We start from the raw sequence: 14,269 nt of genomic DNA on the forward strand, positions 1-14,269 counted from the left end.
GTTCTGGAAATGGGGGGTAGTCGGCGATATTATATAGCAGACCCTCTCCAGACGTTCTGTTTCTTTGTATCTTTCCATCGCTCCCTTCCAGCCGTTTGGACTCTGGTTCAAGAGTGCAGTGCTGGTAGGACTGCAGGCCTTTAAAGTCCTTGTGCTGACATTTTTCTCCCTCTCTTCCCACTGGAGATGACGACCTATCTTCCGGTACTCAGATGAGTCCTCTGCTGTCCTCGCCAACACCATCCATGCTTCTTGGTGGCATCTTGCGCTGTTCTCTTGTCGTCTTTGAGAGCTGATCCTTATTGGAGTCTGTCCAAGTTGTTGGCTGCTACTTTCGAAGCATCTCAATTTGTTTTCTCTGCTTGACCCGGGCATGTGTTTCGGTCAAAAGATGACGGTCAAGATGAATCCCTTCAAGTTGGGAAGGAAACGAGACCTCTCGTCCTCCTTGGACAGTCGATGGGGCGACCCTGCCATCTCCGCCCCGAACGAAGGTTCCTGGAACGAGATGCCTCCTGTGCAGCCTATCCGGACGGAGCCCACCCCAGTCAAGCCGAGCAAAGCTCGTCGATTTGTCACCATGCTTCGTCCCAAGGCGTCGGACTCGACAGAGCCCGTGGAGACGGGCGCTGCATCGTCTGTCCAGGGGGTTCGTGACACTCTGCCACACCACCCGTTGGTCGACCTTCGAGGACATCACGTTCCTACCTGGACTGCTGAACGAGGCCGCGATCGGATGCCAAAACCTGATACCGCAGGAAGAACACAATCAAGGACAGACTATCGGCAGGAAAACACCACTAGTTACTCAACTCCCGCAGACGGCCGCCCCGAATCTCGGAATGGCTCCGAGTGTTCCAGCGAGCCTGATGAGAGTGCTCATATAAATGAGACGACCGCAGAGACAAGAGCTAGATCAGCGACAGACACCCGAAAGAGTCCTCCATGGCCCAAATCGCCACCGCTCGCCGCCACCGCCCGAATGCGTCGGTACAGCGAGCAAAGCATGAGTGTGAGCACGGACAGGATGACACCGTCTACCGGCACCTTCAGCTCGAGACACACCAGTATCACGTCGGCCACGTCTGCTACTTCTTCTTCTGCTGCTTCTGCGCTGCCACTCCTTGCGGAGGAGAGTCGTCCGGTACTAAAACTCGCTGCGATGCATCCTCCTCATCCCCCGTCCCATTCGCATCGGGACCACCAGACAGGCAAGTCTGCGACAGCCGGCCGTGCTCAGAAGCGACGTGATCGCGAGCCAGTCGGACCGCAAGAGCTCGTTCCATCATACGATGAGCTCTGGGGATGGTGAGCAGGGAAATGAAGACATGATCGAGGGCAAATACTTGGGGACATGGTGTTCAATAAATCAGCATTAACCGAGCGATCGGTACAGTCGATGACTTTTTTCTTTAATGACAGTATTGAATTATGCTTAAAGTCTCCAGCTTTGCCCAAGGTTAGATCGACTACAGTACAGTAAAGTTCTTACGTTTGGTACGTTATAATCATTGGCCAATATAGGTACATTACGTGTACTGTACCTAGGTAGGTCAAAATATCGTTCAAAAATCTACGAGCAGCACACTCTTGCCTCACCTGGACACTGCCGCTTTAATGGGGTGAGCTGGGTGAGTCGGGTGATCAACTCACCCTCTTGAGGTGATTTGCTCACCCGGCTTCGTTTATACTCACCCTATCCTTACCCCTCTGTCCTTCGACGCTTATATTAGTTGGCTAGCATCTATCCAAGAAGCATCTATACATTAAATAAATGGAAAATTGAGGGTTGTAGTAGGTCACTCCCTATAGCCCCTAAAAGACAAAGGAATGATGGTAGTATCCCGCGCCCCTGTTCTATTCTCTCTATTCTCTCTGTCTTTTATAGCCTTACCTTTCTTCTTGTTTTCTACCGCCTTCTACCATGATTTTATAACTATTTTTTTGTCTATATACCTGTATAGACTTGTTCCTCTCCTTCTAGTACAAAATATTACTAGAAATCTACTAAAATACCTAAGGTAAAAGTAGATAGACTTGCTTATGCTAAAGTAAATAGCTATTTATAAGGGGCATATTGAGAAAAGGATAGTATAAGTGCTGAGAATAAATACTTAGATAACTCCATTAAACAATAAGACGGCAAGAGGGCGCAGTCGACGCTGTTCTTGGCCATCGATTTGCCAGTTATTCTTCGACTCAATCCTACTTATCTCTCTGTCACGCAGCGTGGTTGCATCCTGTGTCTTGGACCTTCCGCACTACTCTGCCTTGTTTCGCTTCTCTCTTTCTCGCCGTCCCCCATTCCCTTGAGGCCGCCAAAAATGGCCTCCTTTCAAATCGCCCATTATAAATGGTAGCCTTTCCCTTCCCTGCAAGATGCTCCCCCCGAGTCTCTTGCTGATAATTTTACCAATCTTTCAAGAGGCCTTCACACCGGAAGTCCTCCAAATATATCCTCTCTCTTCTCCTCGCCATCAACTACTCACATATCTTCAGTTTTTTACTCCGTGACATCTCCGCAATATGGCCTGTCGCTGTCGGAAGGCCAACTACCAATCATCCGAGAGAAGAGCGACTATTCTCATGGAGAAAGCTCCGACGACAATAGATACGATGCAGACCTGACCCACTATGATAAAGAACAAGATCAGTAGAAGGATGCCGGCAATATGGCCCAGCTCTTTGCGGATAATGAACGCCTGCTGGAATACTATATGCAGCAACTCAAGAACTCAATAAGACTGTCTACACCCATGAAGGTTATAGCGAAGGTACTCTCTCCACACTTAATTGGCTCGAACAAAAATGGTTCCAGTAAGTCACAAGCGCTGGCCAGAGCTCCCTTGATATGTTATGCTGACTGTATATCTGTCCAGATTCTGTGTCTGCATTTAGAGAGACCCTCAAGAGGAGTTCTTGCGCTTGGTGATCAGAAATTTAAAGGGGTCAATCTTCGAAATGTCGATCGGGGTGACCTGGGTCCACTGATCTTGGGATAAGTGTTGCACATCATCTCTGGTACTTAAGAACTGACGGATCTGAGAATACTAGTTAGTCAAGGTTAATATTAAGGCTGATAGCATCCATCCTCAGGACACTCACTACGATGGAGTTGAAAACTTGGAAGACTTTAAGACCATCCGGAAGGATATTATATGAAAGGTTGCCAACGCATGCATTGCTTTTTCAGAGAAGTGATTATCATTCCTGAATGAAAGCAGTCAGTGTGATGCTGTATGCTTTAAAGCAGGTAGATTTTCACTATGGCGTCCATTTCATCTCCAGAGAGTAATACGACACCGCACCTAAGGTAGTTTGCTAAAGACCACCATTTTCTTCCCTTGATATTGTTTTCCTGAAGGTTCTCACAACGACGCTTTATTAGCTCTTGTTTTAGTGCTAATCTGCGTAGTACATTTTAAGGTCTTGAATTCTCTGCTAGTATATTAATGCCTTCATCTGTCAGTGCCACTGCTGATGGAGCTGATTGGTGTCTATCGCCCCTTAATGTATCTCACCAGCCTACCGCCATCACATCCTTGCGCGTCAAACGAGCGCATGGGCCACTCCTTGCGGGTTTGGTATCAGATCCCGTCGTCGCCAACAGCAGTTCGGTCTAGGCTTTGAGGCACGGTGGCTGAGCTCATGGCAGTGGGAAATCGCGCAACCGACGATACGGGCGGTGTAGTATGGATAGGCTCGTGGTGGAGTTTGAGAATCTTACAATATTCTGATGATCCTACACGTGCCTCCATTGTCTTTCTGAGTGACGCGAGTATACCCTCTTCCCTATTTTTGAAGTCAAATTGGCGTTTAGTCTGCATCTGAGAGCAGTATCATAGGTATGCATCTTATAAGCGTAGAATCCCTGTCCTCACACCCTGAATGGCATGTAAAAAAGCAAAATGAAAGCGAATCCAGTCCACCCGCGCTGGAATCTAACCTGGCCATAACTATGCTCGATGCTGCATGCCCGGTCTAATAGTCGACTCCTAGCCAGTACAGAACACAAATCAACAAGTTATGCCATCTAAACCTGCATCTTCACCAGCGTAGTTTCCATAAGATCTATTTTTAAGTGCTTTCGTTCATGGCCATATTTGGACTGTTAATAAAATCGTGCATGTCAGTGATTCACCAAACCAACAGGTCCATCCCTCCTTTTAAGTTTTGAATCATAGACTTGGTAGTTGCTGTAGTCAGGGCTGAAGATAATATGATAAAACCATGGAATGTCATCATCTAGATTCATAGTCAGCATCAACACCAAGAAGATGAATGAAAGAATGGCTATATATACCTTGTGACTTTTGTGGAATACTTTTGCGAAAGTCGGGGAGAATAAAGTCCGTGATCTGCCCTGATGTTATCCAGGGATAGTATCTACCGCCTTTCAAAAACCGCTTGACATGCTCATCCAGCTTCGATCCATCTCGAACACATTCAATCGCCCAGGTCATTTTTTGAACAAGGAAATCGACCCTACCGTTTTTCCTCTTTCCGCTCCACTCTGACGACAGGTAGATGTTTCCAAGTAAAGAATAACAGGATCTATACATCTCATCCTGATACACTGCCTCAAGGGGACGACATTCCGCACCAGAGCCCAACCTCCCCACAGCGGAGTTCAAGGCGGTTGGGCTGAACCTTTTAATTGCTTCCATGCATAGCTTCTCAACAGAGGGGTATTCTTTTTCCGGGAAAGGTGGCGTGTCCCTAGACAGCAGCCATTCGACACATTTTAAGGCAAAAAAGGATCAGTTCGATACCGTAATAGTGGTTAGCAATACAAATACTTACCGCTGATGTAGGACTGAAGGGAATACGTAGACTGTCTTCTCCAGACCATCTATGTCTTCCTTGGGTGCCAGCTCGGCCTGGAGCCATCCCTGGCGATAGCAGATGTTGACACATTCATCAACCTGGTGCAAATTTCCCTGTTCATCGGGCTCCCAAACTCCCTCTACACAGCTGGACAATAGAACATTTCGGAGCACTTCTACAACCCCGGGTTTGCGCTGCAAAAACTGCCTCGGCGGCAAGCCGCGGCGGAGCGCTGGTTCCACAACCAGTTTTGAAACCAAGTTGGTGTCTTCGCCTAGGACCCTGAGAGCAATATCGAGCGGTATTACCGAGCTATTCTTCCTGAACTGGCGTATGTCCTGGACCAAGAAAGCCAGTAAGCGTGAGACCCGCATAAGTTTATGTTGATACTAACCTCAGACGTAGCCAGGATCTTCAACGTCGCTCGCACTGCCGCGGGATGTCCGTTCGTAATTTTCCATACATACTCTACCACGTCTGGATCTGGTAAGAACTTTTGTCCATACTGCGCCTCACACTCTTTGACACGCTCAATTACATCAAGAAGCTCAGCATGAGTAAAGAAAACTGACGGAGCCGATTCTTCGGAAGGTCGAATTGAAATACGTTGTCCGTCGCTAAGATAAATCGGAGTTCCTGACAGTGCTTCGGACCTACTTGTGGCGGAGCCCCAGGAGGAGAAGAGAATAACCATAGGTGCATGTTCGGGAGTTATGTATTTGATGAAGTCATCCCAGAGACTCCCACAAGCATAAGAACCTTGGGCCTCATCAATTATGAGTAGGGCTTGTAGCCGCATCCAGTCGAGCTGCTCATTCTGAGGGACGTCAAAGGCATAGTTCAACAATTTTTCATATCCGCGTCCGAGATTTTCGGGGAGCTTCACCGGCCAACTGCACCACAGAACGGGGAGCTCAGGATTTTCTCTTTGGACGTACTCCTGTAAGAGCCGGGACAATGTTGACTTCCCGCTGGCAGGGGTGGCCCGAACGTGGACAATGTGGAATTGCTGAATGCGCTTCCACAACGCGGAGACGGTTTACTCTCTCGGACATCGTGTAGGATCATCAACCAATCTAAAAGGACGACCGCCTTTAGGGTCTTTCATCAGTCTCGAACAACCATTTATCGAAATGTCCATAAGTTAAATCTTACCTAGAAACAGCTTCCCAACAGCGCTAGAATGATGCTCATCATTCGACTGTGCATTCTCATGATCTGCTAGCTTATGAGTGCACTCTTTACATAAAGTATCATCAGAAGTCGGCGTGTTGTATCTTCCAGCCGGACAAGTGCATTCTGAGAACATGAACGGCTGACGGGGATCTCGCGCTGTGAAAGTGCATCGTCCTGACATGACGACGTGCGATGATGGCTGGGAAGACTGACGGCTGGACCTAGGCACGTTACCACTCCGACTTGAAAGACATGGGTCTCGCTGCACAAGGTCAGCTTTTGTTGGATGGAGATGGGTTGGTGCTTGGTGGTTAACTGAAAATGGTCGCGAAAGCGGCCCAGAGTTGTTATTTGTACATGCCATGAGGGAACAGGAGCCATGAGGGAACAGGACAAGGCCACTGTTCTGGATTGGCAACTGCGAGGAACAATATGGATATCCATATAGATGGGAGGTTCAGCCAGGGCGGCCAAAAGCGGCAAGATCCTGCACTATCTCCAGATCAGTAGACACATGACGTGCCAAACCCCATTGGGCAATGGAATCTCCGTAGTCAGCAGGCAGTCAGCGCGCGGCCGGTTTTAGCGTTCCGCTTGCCGTCTGCTCAGATACTTAATCTTTAGAATAAAGTCTTAGAAGACTATAGGATATATTTATATAATCTATTATTTTTTATAACAGTAAATACAGCATTTAACAATCATACAGTTAGCCGGCTGCCAGAAACAGTGTCAACCGATGCCGTTTTCTGTGTCTCCCTAACCGCCCTTTCCCGCCACGCACCCTCTCAGTATCATGTGACTCTTGCTTCCCTGCTGGCTTCGACTACAGCTGCTCGTGCGTTATTTTGTCATTTCAACATTTAGTCATTCACCCATTCATTCACTGCCATTTCCTGCTGCAGCCCCCCCCCCCCCCCCCCTCCCCAACGCGATGACCTTTTTGGAGGGCAGGGGAGCCATCCTTCGCTTCTGCGTGCCTCTTCCGATCTCTACAAAAGGCACTCCTTTGCTCCTGTTCCTGACTGCTGTACAGACATTTCATCACTCATCGCGGCCCTCCCCCCATATCTCTGCCTGAATGAAATTTGCCTTCCTTTTACTCTTTCTTATCTAGTTTGCTCTTGCTGTACATCGAATTTTTTGTAAGAATATATTGAAACTGCTCTTTAATAAGCGTTGGATCCTCACATAGAGCTTATTAGTGATCGTATCTGTGGCTATATTTGGATTAAGATCATGGTAGCGATTGATAGATCTTTGGACTTAATATAGTATATTTAACCGGCTAGATAGTAATAGGCCGGCCATATCTCATATAATGGTGATTTGTGATGGTAGTCCCTGTTGATCCATAAATAATATCCGTTTCAAAAGCATAGATCCTTCAGCGGTAGTGAGCTTTTTGTTGTTTGGTGTTGCATCTATGTGTGCAGTATGCCTGTGTAGGTGGTGGTAGAGTGTTAGATGTGGCACATCATATGCCTGTACAGTAGCCTGTATGCTTTTAAATTGACCACTATTAAAAGCTTTAATTACAAGAAAGGTACAGCCCTCTTGATGAACTGCTGAATCTGCTGTTTTGCATAGCATTTTGGTAGTTAAAGTTGAAGAGTGTGTTGTGTAGTTTGACAGGATGTTTTGCTCAGTGATTAATCATAGTTAATAATAGTTAACTAAATCTTACAAAAGTCACTAATACAGCGCTATTTCACTTTCTCCTGCCAAATCATGATGCGGCAACTTGCAGTACTCAGCCTCACTACGCTGAGGGTCATATACCAATACCAACATTTGCAAGGATTTCTTCCAGCAATTTGTCACTGTAAAGCTATCACTTTTCTGTTCACAGAAATGTTCTTGACTGCATCCCAGGACATGACTTGAAAGAATGTCATCATGTCAGGCCTCAAGGTCCTTAGGTGTCATTGCCAGCATTATCCAAATTGCAGACATTGGTGCACAGGTCTCAATTAAGCTGCACACCTTCTACCACAAGAGCAAATAAGCAGACATCAACATGACTTCTTTCAAGCGATGTCTCACTTACCTGCAGCGTACTACAACAACTGGGCGATAGCCTCAAAACATGGTAGAGTGAGACTGTGCTCGCCAGACGCTTTTGGCACGGCAAAGGAGATACGAAGGGAATGTGAGAAAGTCTTCTGGCAGATCAAAAACGTGTATTTATCCAAGAGCAGACCCTGGCTATTTCCTCAGAAGCTCTATTGAAGTCTCCATTTTGCACAATTGTCATATCTATTCTATCTGAACGTTTTCCTGGTTGATAAATCAGGTAATGTCAGGGTCCAAAAAAAACAATGATTCAAGAATAAGACGCTGGGCAGCCAGCCTCAGTGGACAACAGGCAGTTCAAATCAATAATATAAAACAGAGAGCAAGAAGTCTACCAACGCAGAACACACTAATCACCACATAGTGCCATGCCCACATTGTATATAGGATGAATGATGCTGTGGTTGTCCAATCCTAAGTCTATCCTGTGTCTGTTTTTGACTCTTATTGGATATAGGGTATCTTAGATGTCAAAGACAAGAATAAACTAGATATGAGGAAAAATAATAATACTAAGAGGGACCAACTTCGGTGATTGATTCCTAACCCAATCTGGTTTGTCCAGAACTTGCTGTCGGATCTGCTAAGTCTCTGAGGCCTAGGAGCAACCACTGCTTCCAACATGCATACTATTATGTGTCTACCTGCTTCCCATTGGCAGGCATGGCACAATAATAATTGTCTGCATTAGATGGGATTAAGAACTGGCAAGGTGATGAGTGTCCCACAGAGAGACAGGTTTGTTAGGATAGCTCCAGTACATATGGCGATGCTGCTTCACCTTGACCCTGCAGGTAAATGCCTTGTTGCAGATTGGACAATAGACACCCTTCACCCTTATGTATTTCTTGCCATAGTAGGCTGCATGACTAGAAATTGTAAACATGGCATTATATGTATGGAACTCTGCATAGGGACAGGGGTACCTGTTCTTGGTTATTTAAGGTGCAGTCACCTTTACTAAATAGCCATATAGTTCTCTTGGTGAAGCAGGCTCAATTAAAGAAACTAATTCTTAAATTAAGGATCTTCATGGAGAGGGATGCTAGGTCTGACACTAGGAGAATAAAATAGCAACAGAGGTATCCTCGTGGTCTCTGAATTGCAAGATACATATGTTGGAGACTGTGATGGAGCTGATGGAGGAACTATAGAGGGCCCAAGTAATATTAAGGAAGAAGGATTGTATCAATATTTGTGGTGAATGGATTGTGGGGAGGAATGTTTGAATGTGCCTGTAGGGGTAGCAGAGGGAGATCTGAATAATCTACGCACAGCAAAGGCAGGGTTATCGTCATTGTTCAAGATGGACAGCATGGTCATTGAGTAACCACTTATTTCCGAGCAACAGGTAGCCAGGTCTATAAGATAGCCACATCCAGATTTGACAAATCATTCAGATTGCAAGTAGAAATAGAGAACATACAAGATGACTGGGAACACCTCCTTTTAGGTGACAATTCTTGTCTGAGACTGCTGTCAATATGAACTTCACCAGAAATACCAGACTGTAGAATATAGGCTTTGAATCTGTAATGGAGCTAGGCAGACTCAAGAAGACCTGTGTCCAGTCTGGCTATATAGTTGTCCAGCGACAGAGTCCTTTGAGGGTCCTCCTTTCCTGCAACACTACTATAAGCAATGGGCATTGTAAAAGTAACAAATAGAGACAATTCAAGATTTTATACATGATGAAAGATAAAAAAAGAGATGTCGGAAAGGTAAGAAATGGAAGGAATGCTTTTCTAAGATAGTGATAATGATAATAGAGGAGGCTAAAGACAAATATCTGAGGAAACCAAGTAAGAAGTATTGATGGCCTAGGTATGGCATAAATACACCACAGACCCAAAGAAACTGTAGAAGTGAATGATATTTGGAACAATAGCTTTCAATGATCTATTGATTGTTGTGACTACAATGGCTTGCCAACACCAATAGTGAAGAATCCACCATTCTGCTGCTTTGGAAGTATATTGGTACAAATATAATACCATACTTTCCTGAATAATTGGTGAACAGTGAAGAACAATATTCCTTTTCCCTTCAAGAATAGAAAGGCAGTCAAGAAGAAGATAGTGTACAGGCTGCAGCCTAGGAGTATGTAGCCAAGAGTACCAAGAGAAGATAGAAACAAGATAGCATATAGGCAGATATATGATATTCAGAGATTATAACTCACCCTCAACAATATATAAATATAGAGAGGCAAGTTATAGATAATGAGAGACGTGCTAGAATATCAGGTCTCCCTCTAGTCCCTGTCCAAGTCCATGAGAATGATCAATCTTGGAGGGGGGGGAAGGGGGGGGGGCACAGACTGAGTGACTGGAGTGATCAGATATTGGTAGGATACTTAGGAGAGGACTGCCTATATAGGACCCCAGAAAGCGTCGACATATGTCCTCCAGCCCTTCTTTATTCTGCGCTGGGCAGGTTAAAATAGTTGACGCAATAAGTATTAATAGTAATCAGTACCATACATTGATAAAATCATAATTTTGCACAGGAGGTTCCACAGTAGGAACAAACATAAGAGAATCATTATTAGGAGTTGCATTGTCAGGTTCAGTTTCAGTGATAGTCACTTCGTTGGCCATTTCAGGAACAGCATTTGGAAGAGGAACATACTCATTCTGATAAACATCGTGCTTGTCATTTCCCGGAGAACAGTGAGACAAAATACGACGCTTTTTCTCAGAAGGCTTTCGAGGAGAATACTGATAGTCTGGATAATCCTCAGCGTGTTTGCGCTTAGCTTCATTTGCAAGGGCTTTGAAGTGAGCTTTAACATGCTCAGGTTCATTGTTCCACTGTTTTCCCAAGGTAACAGCTAATATCATTAGCATTTTATCAACAATAGACAATGAAAGGGAAATCATACAGATGTCATTGTTGTGGAATTCTGGATGTGCTTCTTTAATGATTGGATGATAATGCTGGCGATAAAGAATGAAAGCATTGGGAGGACGGGGGATTTTGGCCTTTTTGCCAGAACCCTTTTTGCCAGAAGTTTTGTTCTCAGGCTCCACAGCAATCTGCTGGGTATCATTTGGGATCATTGGGACAAGAGTATGGGACGCAGCATCGTTGGTAGAGCCAGTGAAAGGAGGGCTACGCATAATGCGAAAGGAGTTCATTGAGTTATCGACAAATCCCACCACAGGAGCATGGATCAAAGCGCTGACTCAGGAATGAGCAAAACTCACGATAGCAGAACACAAAGGAGACTTACCAGAGACGAGCTTTGATCTCTTCGATGTTCTTGTTTCCAATAAGGTCAACGATATTCAATGGAAGGAGAATTTCATTGTTTGTGAAGTTGAGATGACGCAGAGCGTCCTGCCAAAGCAATTCAGTCGCTTGATTTAGCAACTGGGAAGAATTTATCACTGCAGTAGGTGTTGCCATCTCTGCAAAAGTCGAAATCTTGGTAATGAAGGCCTTAGAAAATGTGTGAGGAAAGGAAAGCAGAGTACTGATCTGATGAGATTGTTCACGATGGAGTTGAAGTAAACACTAGGGTACAAGATATTGAGAATTAAAATCTTTTTGATAAGTAGAGGATAATAGAGGGATGTAAGAAGATTAGCAAGGGAAGTCAAGGTGAAGGTTACCTAACTTTGTGGAGCTTGCCAAGTGGAGGCTGGTTTCTTTGTTTACCATGACAAGTGAATTCACTTCAATCAGTCACAGGTGATTCCAGTCACGGGTGAGTCACTTTCTCTTAGCAACCAAATAAAATCAAAACAAAAGAGACATTTCTCTTTTCTCTCTTTGTCTGCTGTCCTCCATCAGCTTACTATCTCACCAATACTCATCAGACTTTGCAACATACCTTTGGATTTCAATAGTTGTTGACAATCTAATCAAAACAAGCTCAGATTTCTCACTGCTTCAAAATGGAAGAGCTTCTCGTCTGCTTCCTTCTTATTTTCCTTCGGGTCCTCTCCCAGGATCCTCAAAAGGAGCCAGAACGTCGGATGCTCGCTTTCTACATGCTTGCTATCTACGAGAAACATCGCAATGGTTTTCGTCTTATGGCCCAGTTCCATGCTTTTTGCAAGCGTGAACTAAACATTCCCCGGGCCATAAACACAAATCCATTAGCAAATCCTGGAACTCTTGTCGTTCGCTGTGGCGATATTATCGAAAACATCGTCCACAAATATGGAGTAATTCCGACCATTGCCGATTTCGAAGGTCATCCGTGTGAACTTGTTACCATTCTGCCTCAGAGACTTGATCGTGCGATGCCTTTCCAGATGAGACTCAATATGCACAAACAGATGCTTGTCTACGAACGTCTTGCGGACATCCAACTTGCGTCATACGCTCGTAGATATGGTTATCACTACATTTTCCGAGCTGGCCTTCGTGAATATTATATGACGTAAGTATAAGTGATCATGGACCTTCAAGTTTTAAGATTATTAACAGATCCAACAGGAAGGTTGTCGTTGAACACTACAATTTCTTAAGAAACGATCAGCGCGGTAACAACTGGCGTCGCCAGACACAGGCGATCTTCTACGAAGCGATTGACAGAACTCCTGGCCTCAGCCTTGAAGAATTGAGAGCTCTCATTATGGCCACTCAGTGCTTTGAAGAGGATGTCTTTTTTCTTCGTTAGTCTCTATCCTCACATTCACGTTAACTCAACTAATCGGTGCAGGAAACTGGCTTGTTTCAAACCGTAAGGCATATCTTGCAATGAAAGAATGTATTGCTCAAATGAATAATGTGCACTGTGAGGATTTCAAAAGAAATGTTGATATATCTATTAAATTGGACTAATGTTCAACTACAGAATCAAATTCCTGGGTCCGAAATCAGGAATCTGCGTCTTCTCAAGGTTAAGCATTGAACGCTAGGATGGCACATTGCTCTAATTCGCAGCCCAACACTTTTGTCCAGCGCGATTTCCCCTCTGTTTGCAAGGGAAGATGAAGCCAAGATCTAGTCCTAAGTGATTGGTCTTTTACTTTTGATCATGGCTCTCTGTTTTTTTGAATTGGACGGGACATGAATCTAGGCGCTCAATTTCCCAGCAGTGTGGGCTTGCTTTTTTTTTCCTTTTCATGTATGTCCTCTGTTGCTACACTACTTCAAAGGTAAAACAGCTGTAGGGCCATCCCACAATATACCTGCACTTACCGTTTCACTCATAGTTGAAAATCCAAGTAGTTTAATGTTAAATTGTCCTTCTGTGCATTGTAGACTCAGACGAGGTTACCAGTCTATGGAAGAAGATGGTTGAAAATGGTGAAGATAAAGAGAATGGAAACTGTGGTAAGAGAATTCGCTGCAGATTTTAGGAGAGAGTACAGGACCCCAAGAATAAGTTAATTACAACAGATAAAAGTTGTAGGAAGAGATTGACTGCAGTATGCAGTTGACACTGACTGCTGCTGTCTCTCACGGCATTATGATGTCTGGGATTTTGTTTCCAATTATTGCCCCATCTCACTTCCTCAATCTTTCTATTTGCCCTTCCTTTTTATACATGTGAATGATGCAGGTGACGGAGGAGCATTAACCCCCAGGTCATTCTCATCATTGGAATTGTCGACCAAGACAGGCAAATCTACCCTGGTTGTGAGAAGAGCCCCCCTTTCGATCTGGCAGATAAGTACCTACCTGGACGATGAACCGGCTCCTGCAGCCCTATATGCTGGCTGTCTAGCAGGCACATGGGAAGCACATTTCTGGATGGCTGTGTCGCACAAGTCCCAGCGGCCATCGTTAGATTGACCCCCTCCCTGAAACCTCCTATATCACGGGGTGAGGAATCGCCATGGCTTGGAGTCTATTAACCACAGTCACCTGCAAAAGAACGATCTGATCAGGCCCTGAGTATGCCAAAGTGTGGGCCTATTTACCTTGTAAACCATCGTTGCTGGCACGGCAACTGCAATCCTCTTCAATACTCCGCCTTTGGTCAAATGGGAGAGTATCACAAGGCAAGTCAAAATCCAATCCAGGCGCTGTTGTCTCCCGTGAAGCCTGATGAAACTTGTTCACATATGCAACAAGGCTGTGGGCTGTGGTACCTGTAGTCAAGCGGAGAGGGATGTTCAACGAGTGCGAATGACTGTCCAACGGCACATCCACTGGCGGAGTGGGGGGGGGATGGGTGGTGTAAAGCTTGCGCTGGAGGTAGTGAGGGCAGACAGGAGCACTGACGAGA

General features: G+C 45.2%; 4 protein-coding genes across 4 annotated transcripts; 2 read left to right on the forward strand and 2 right to left on the reverse strand.

Moving 5' to 3' along the window:
• Positions 1–403: 403 nt before the first annotated feature.
• T310_6974 (uncharacterized protein) lies at positions 404–2,000 on the forward strand (the record flags this gene model as incomplete). Its single annotated transcript, XM_013470231.1, has 4 exons — positions 404–1,308; positions 1,449–1,459; positions 1,525–1,631; positions 1,965–2,000. 4 exons carry the CDS (start codon positions 404–406, stop codon positions 1,998–2,000), a joined length of 1,059 nt encoding a protein of 352 aa, XP_013325685.1.
• A 2,033-nt stretch (positions 2,001–4,033) lies between these two features.
• T310_6975 (uncharacterized protein) lies at positions 4,034–5,882 on the reverse strand (the record flags this gene model as incomplete). The annotated part of the gene is made up of 6 exons (XM_013470232.1): positions 4,034–4,108; positions 4,142–4,245; positions 4,304–4,719; positions 4,804–5,165; positions 5,222–5,644; positions 5,766–5,882. The coding sequence occupies 6 exons, from the start codon at positions 5,880–5,882 to the stop codon at positions 4,034–4,036; spliced, it is 1,497 nt and encodes a 498-aa protein (XP_013325686.1).
• Positions 5,883–10,550: 4,668 nt separating this feature from the next.
• Positions 10,551–11,490, reverse strand: T310_6976 (Mating-type protein MAT1-2; the record flags this gene model as incomplete). Its single annotated transcript, XM_013470233.1, has 3 exons — positions 10,551–10,912; positions 10,964–11,262; positions 11,315–11,490. 3 exons carry the CDS (start codon positions 11,488–11,490, stop codon positions 10,551–10,553), a joined length of 837 nt encoding a protein of 278 aa, XP_013325687.1.
• A 491-nt stretch (positions 11,491–11,981) lies between these two features.
• Positions 11,982–12,712, forward strand: T310_6977 (Mating locus protein; the record flags this gene model as incomplete). Its single annotated transcript, XM_013470234.1, has 2 exons — positions 11,982–12,472; positions 12,529–12,712. 2 exons carry the CDS (start codon positions 11,982–11,984, stop codon positions 12,710–12,712), a joined length of 675 nt encoding a protein of 224 aa, XP_013325688.1.
• Positions 12,713–14,269: the final 1,557 nt, after the last annotated feature.

Source organism: Rasamsonia emersonii (assembly GCF_000968595.1).
Source record: "Rasamsonia emersonii CBS 393.64 chromosome Unknown ctg1118621760481, whole genome shotgun sequence".
In the NCBI taxonomy this organism is placed as follows: domain Eukaryota; kingdom Fungi; phylum Ascomycota; class Eurotiomycetes; order Eurotiales; family Trichocomaceae; genus Rasamsonia; species Rasamsonia emersonii.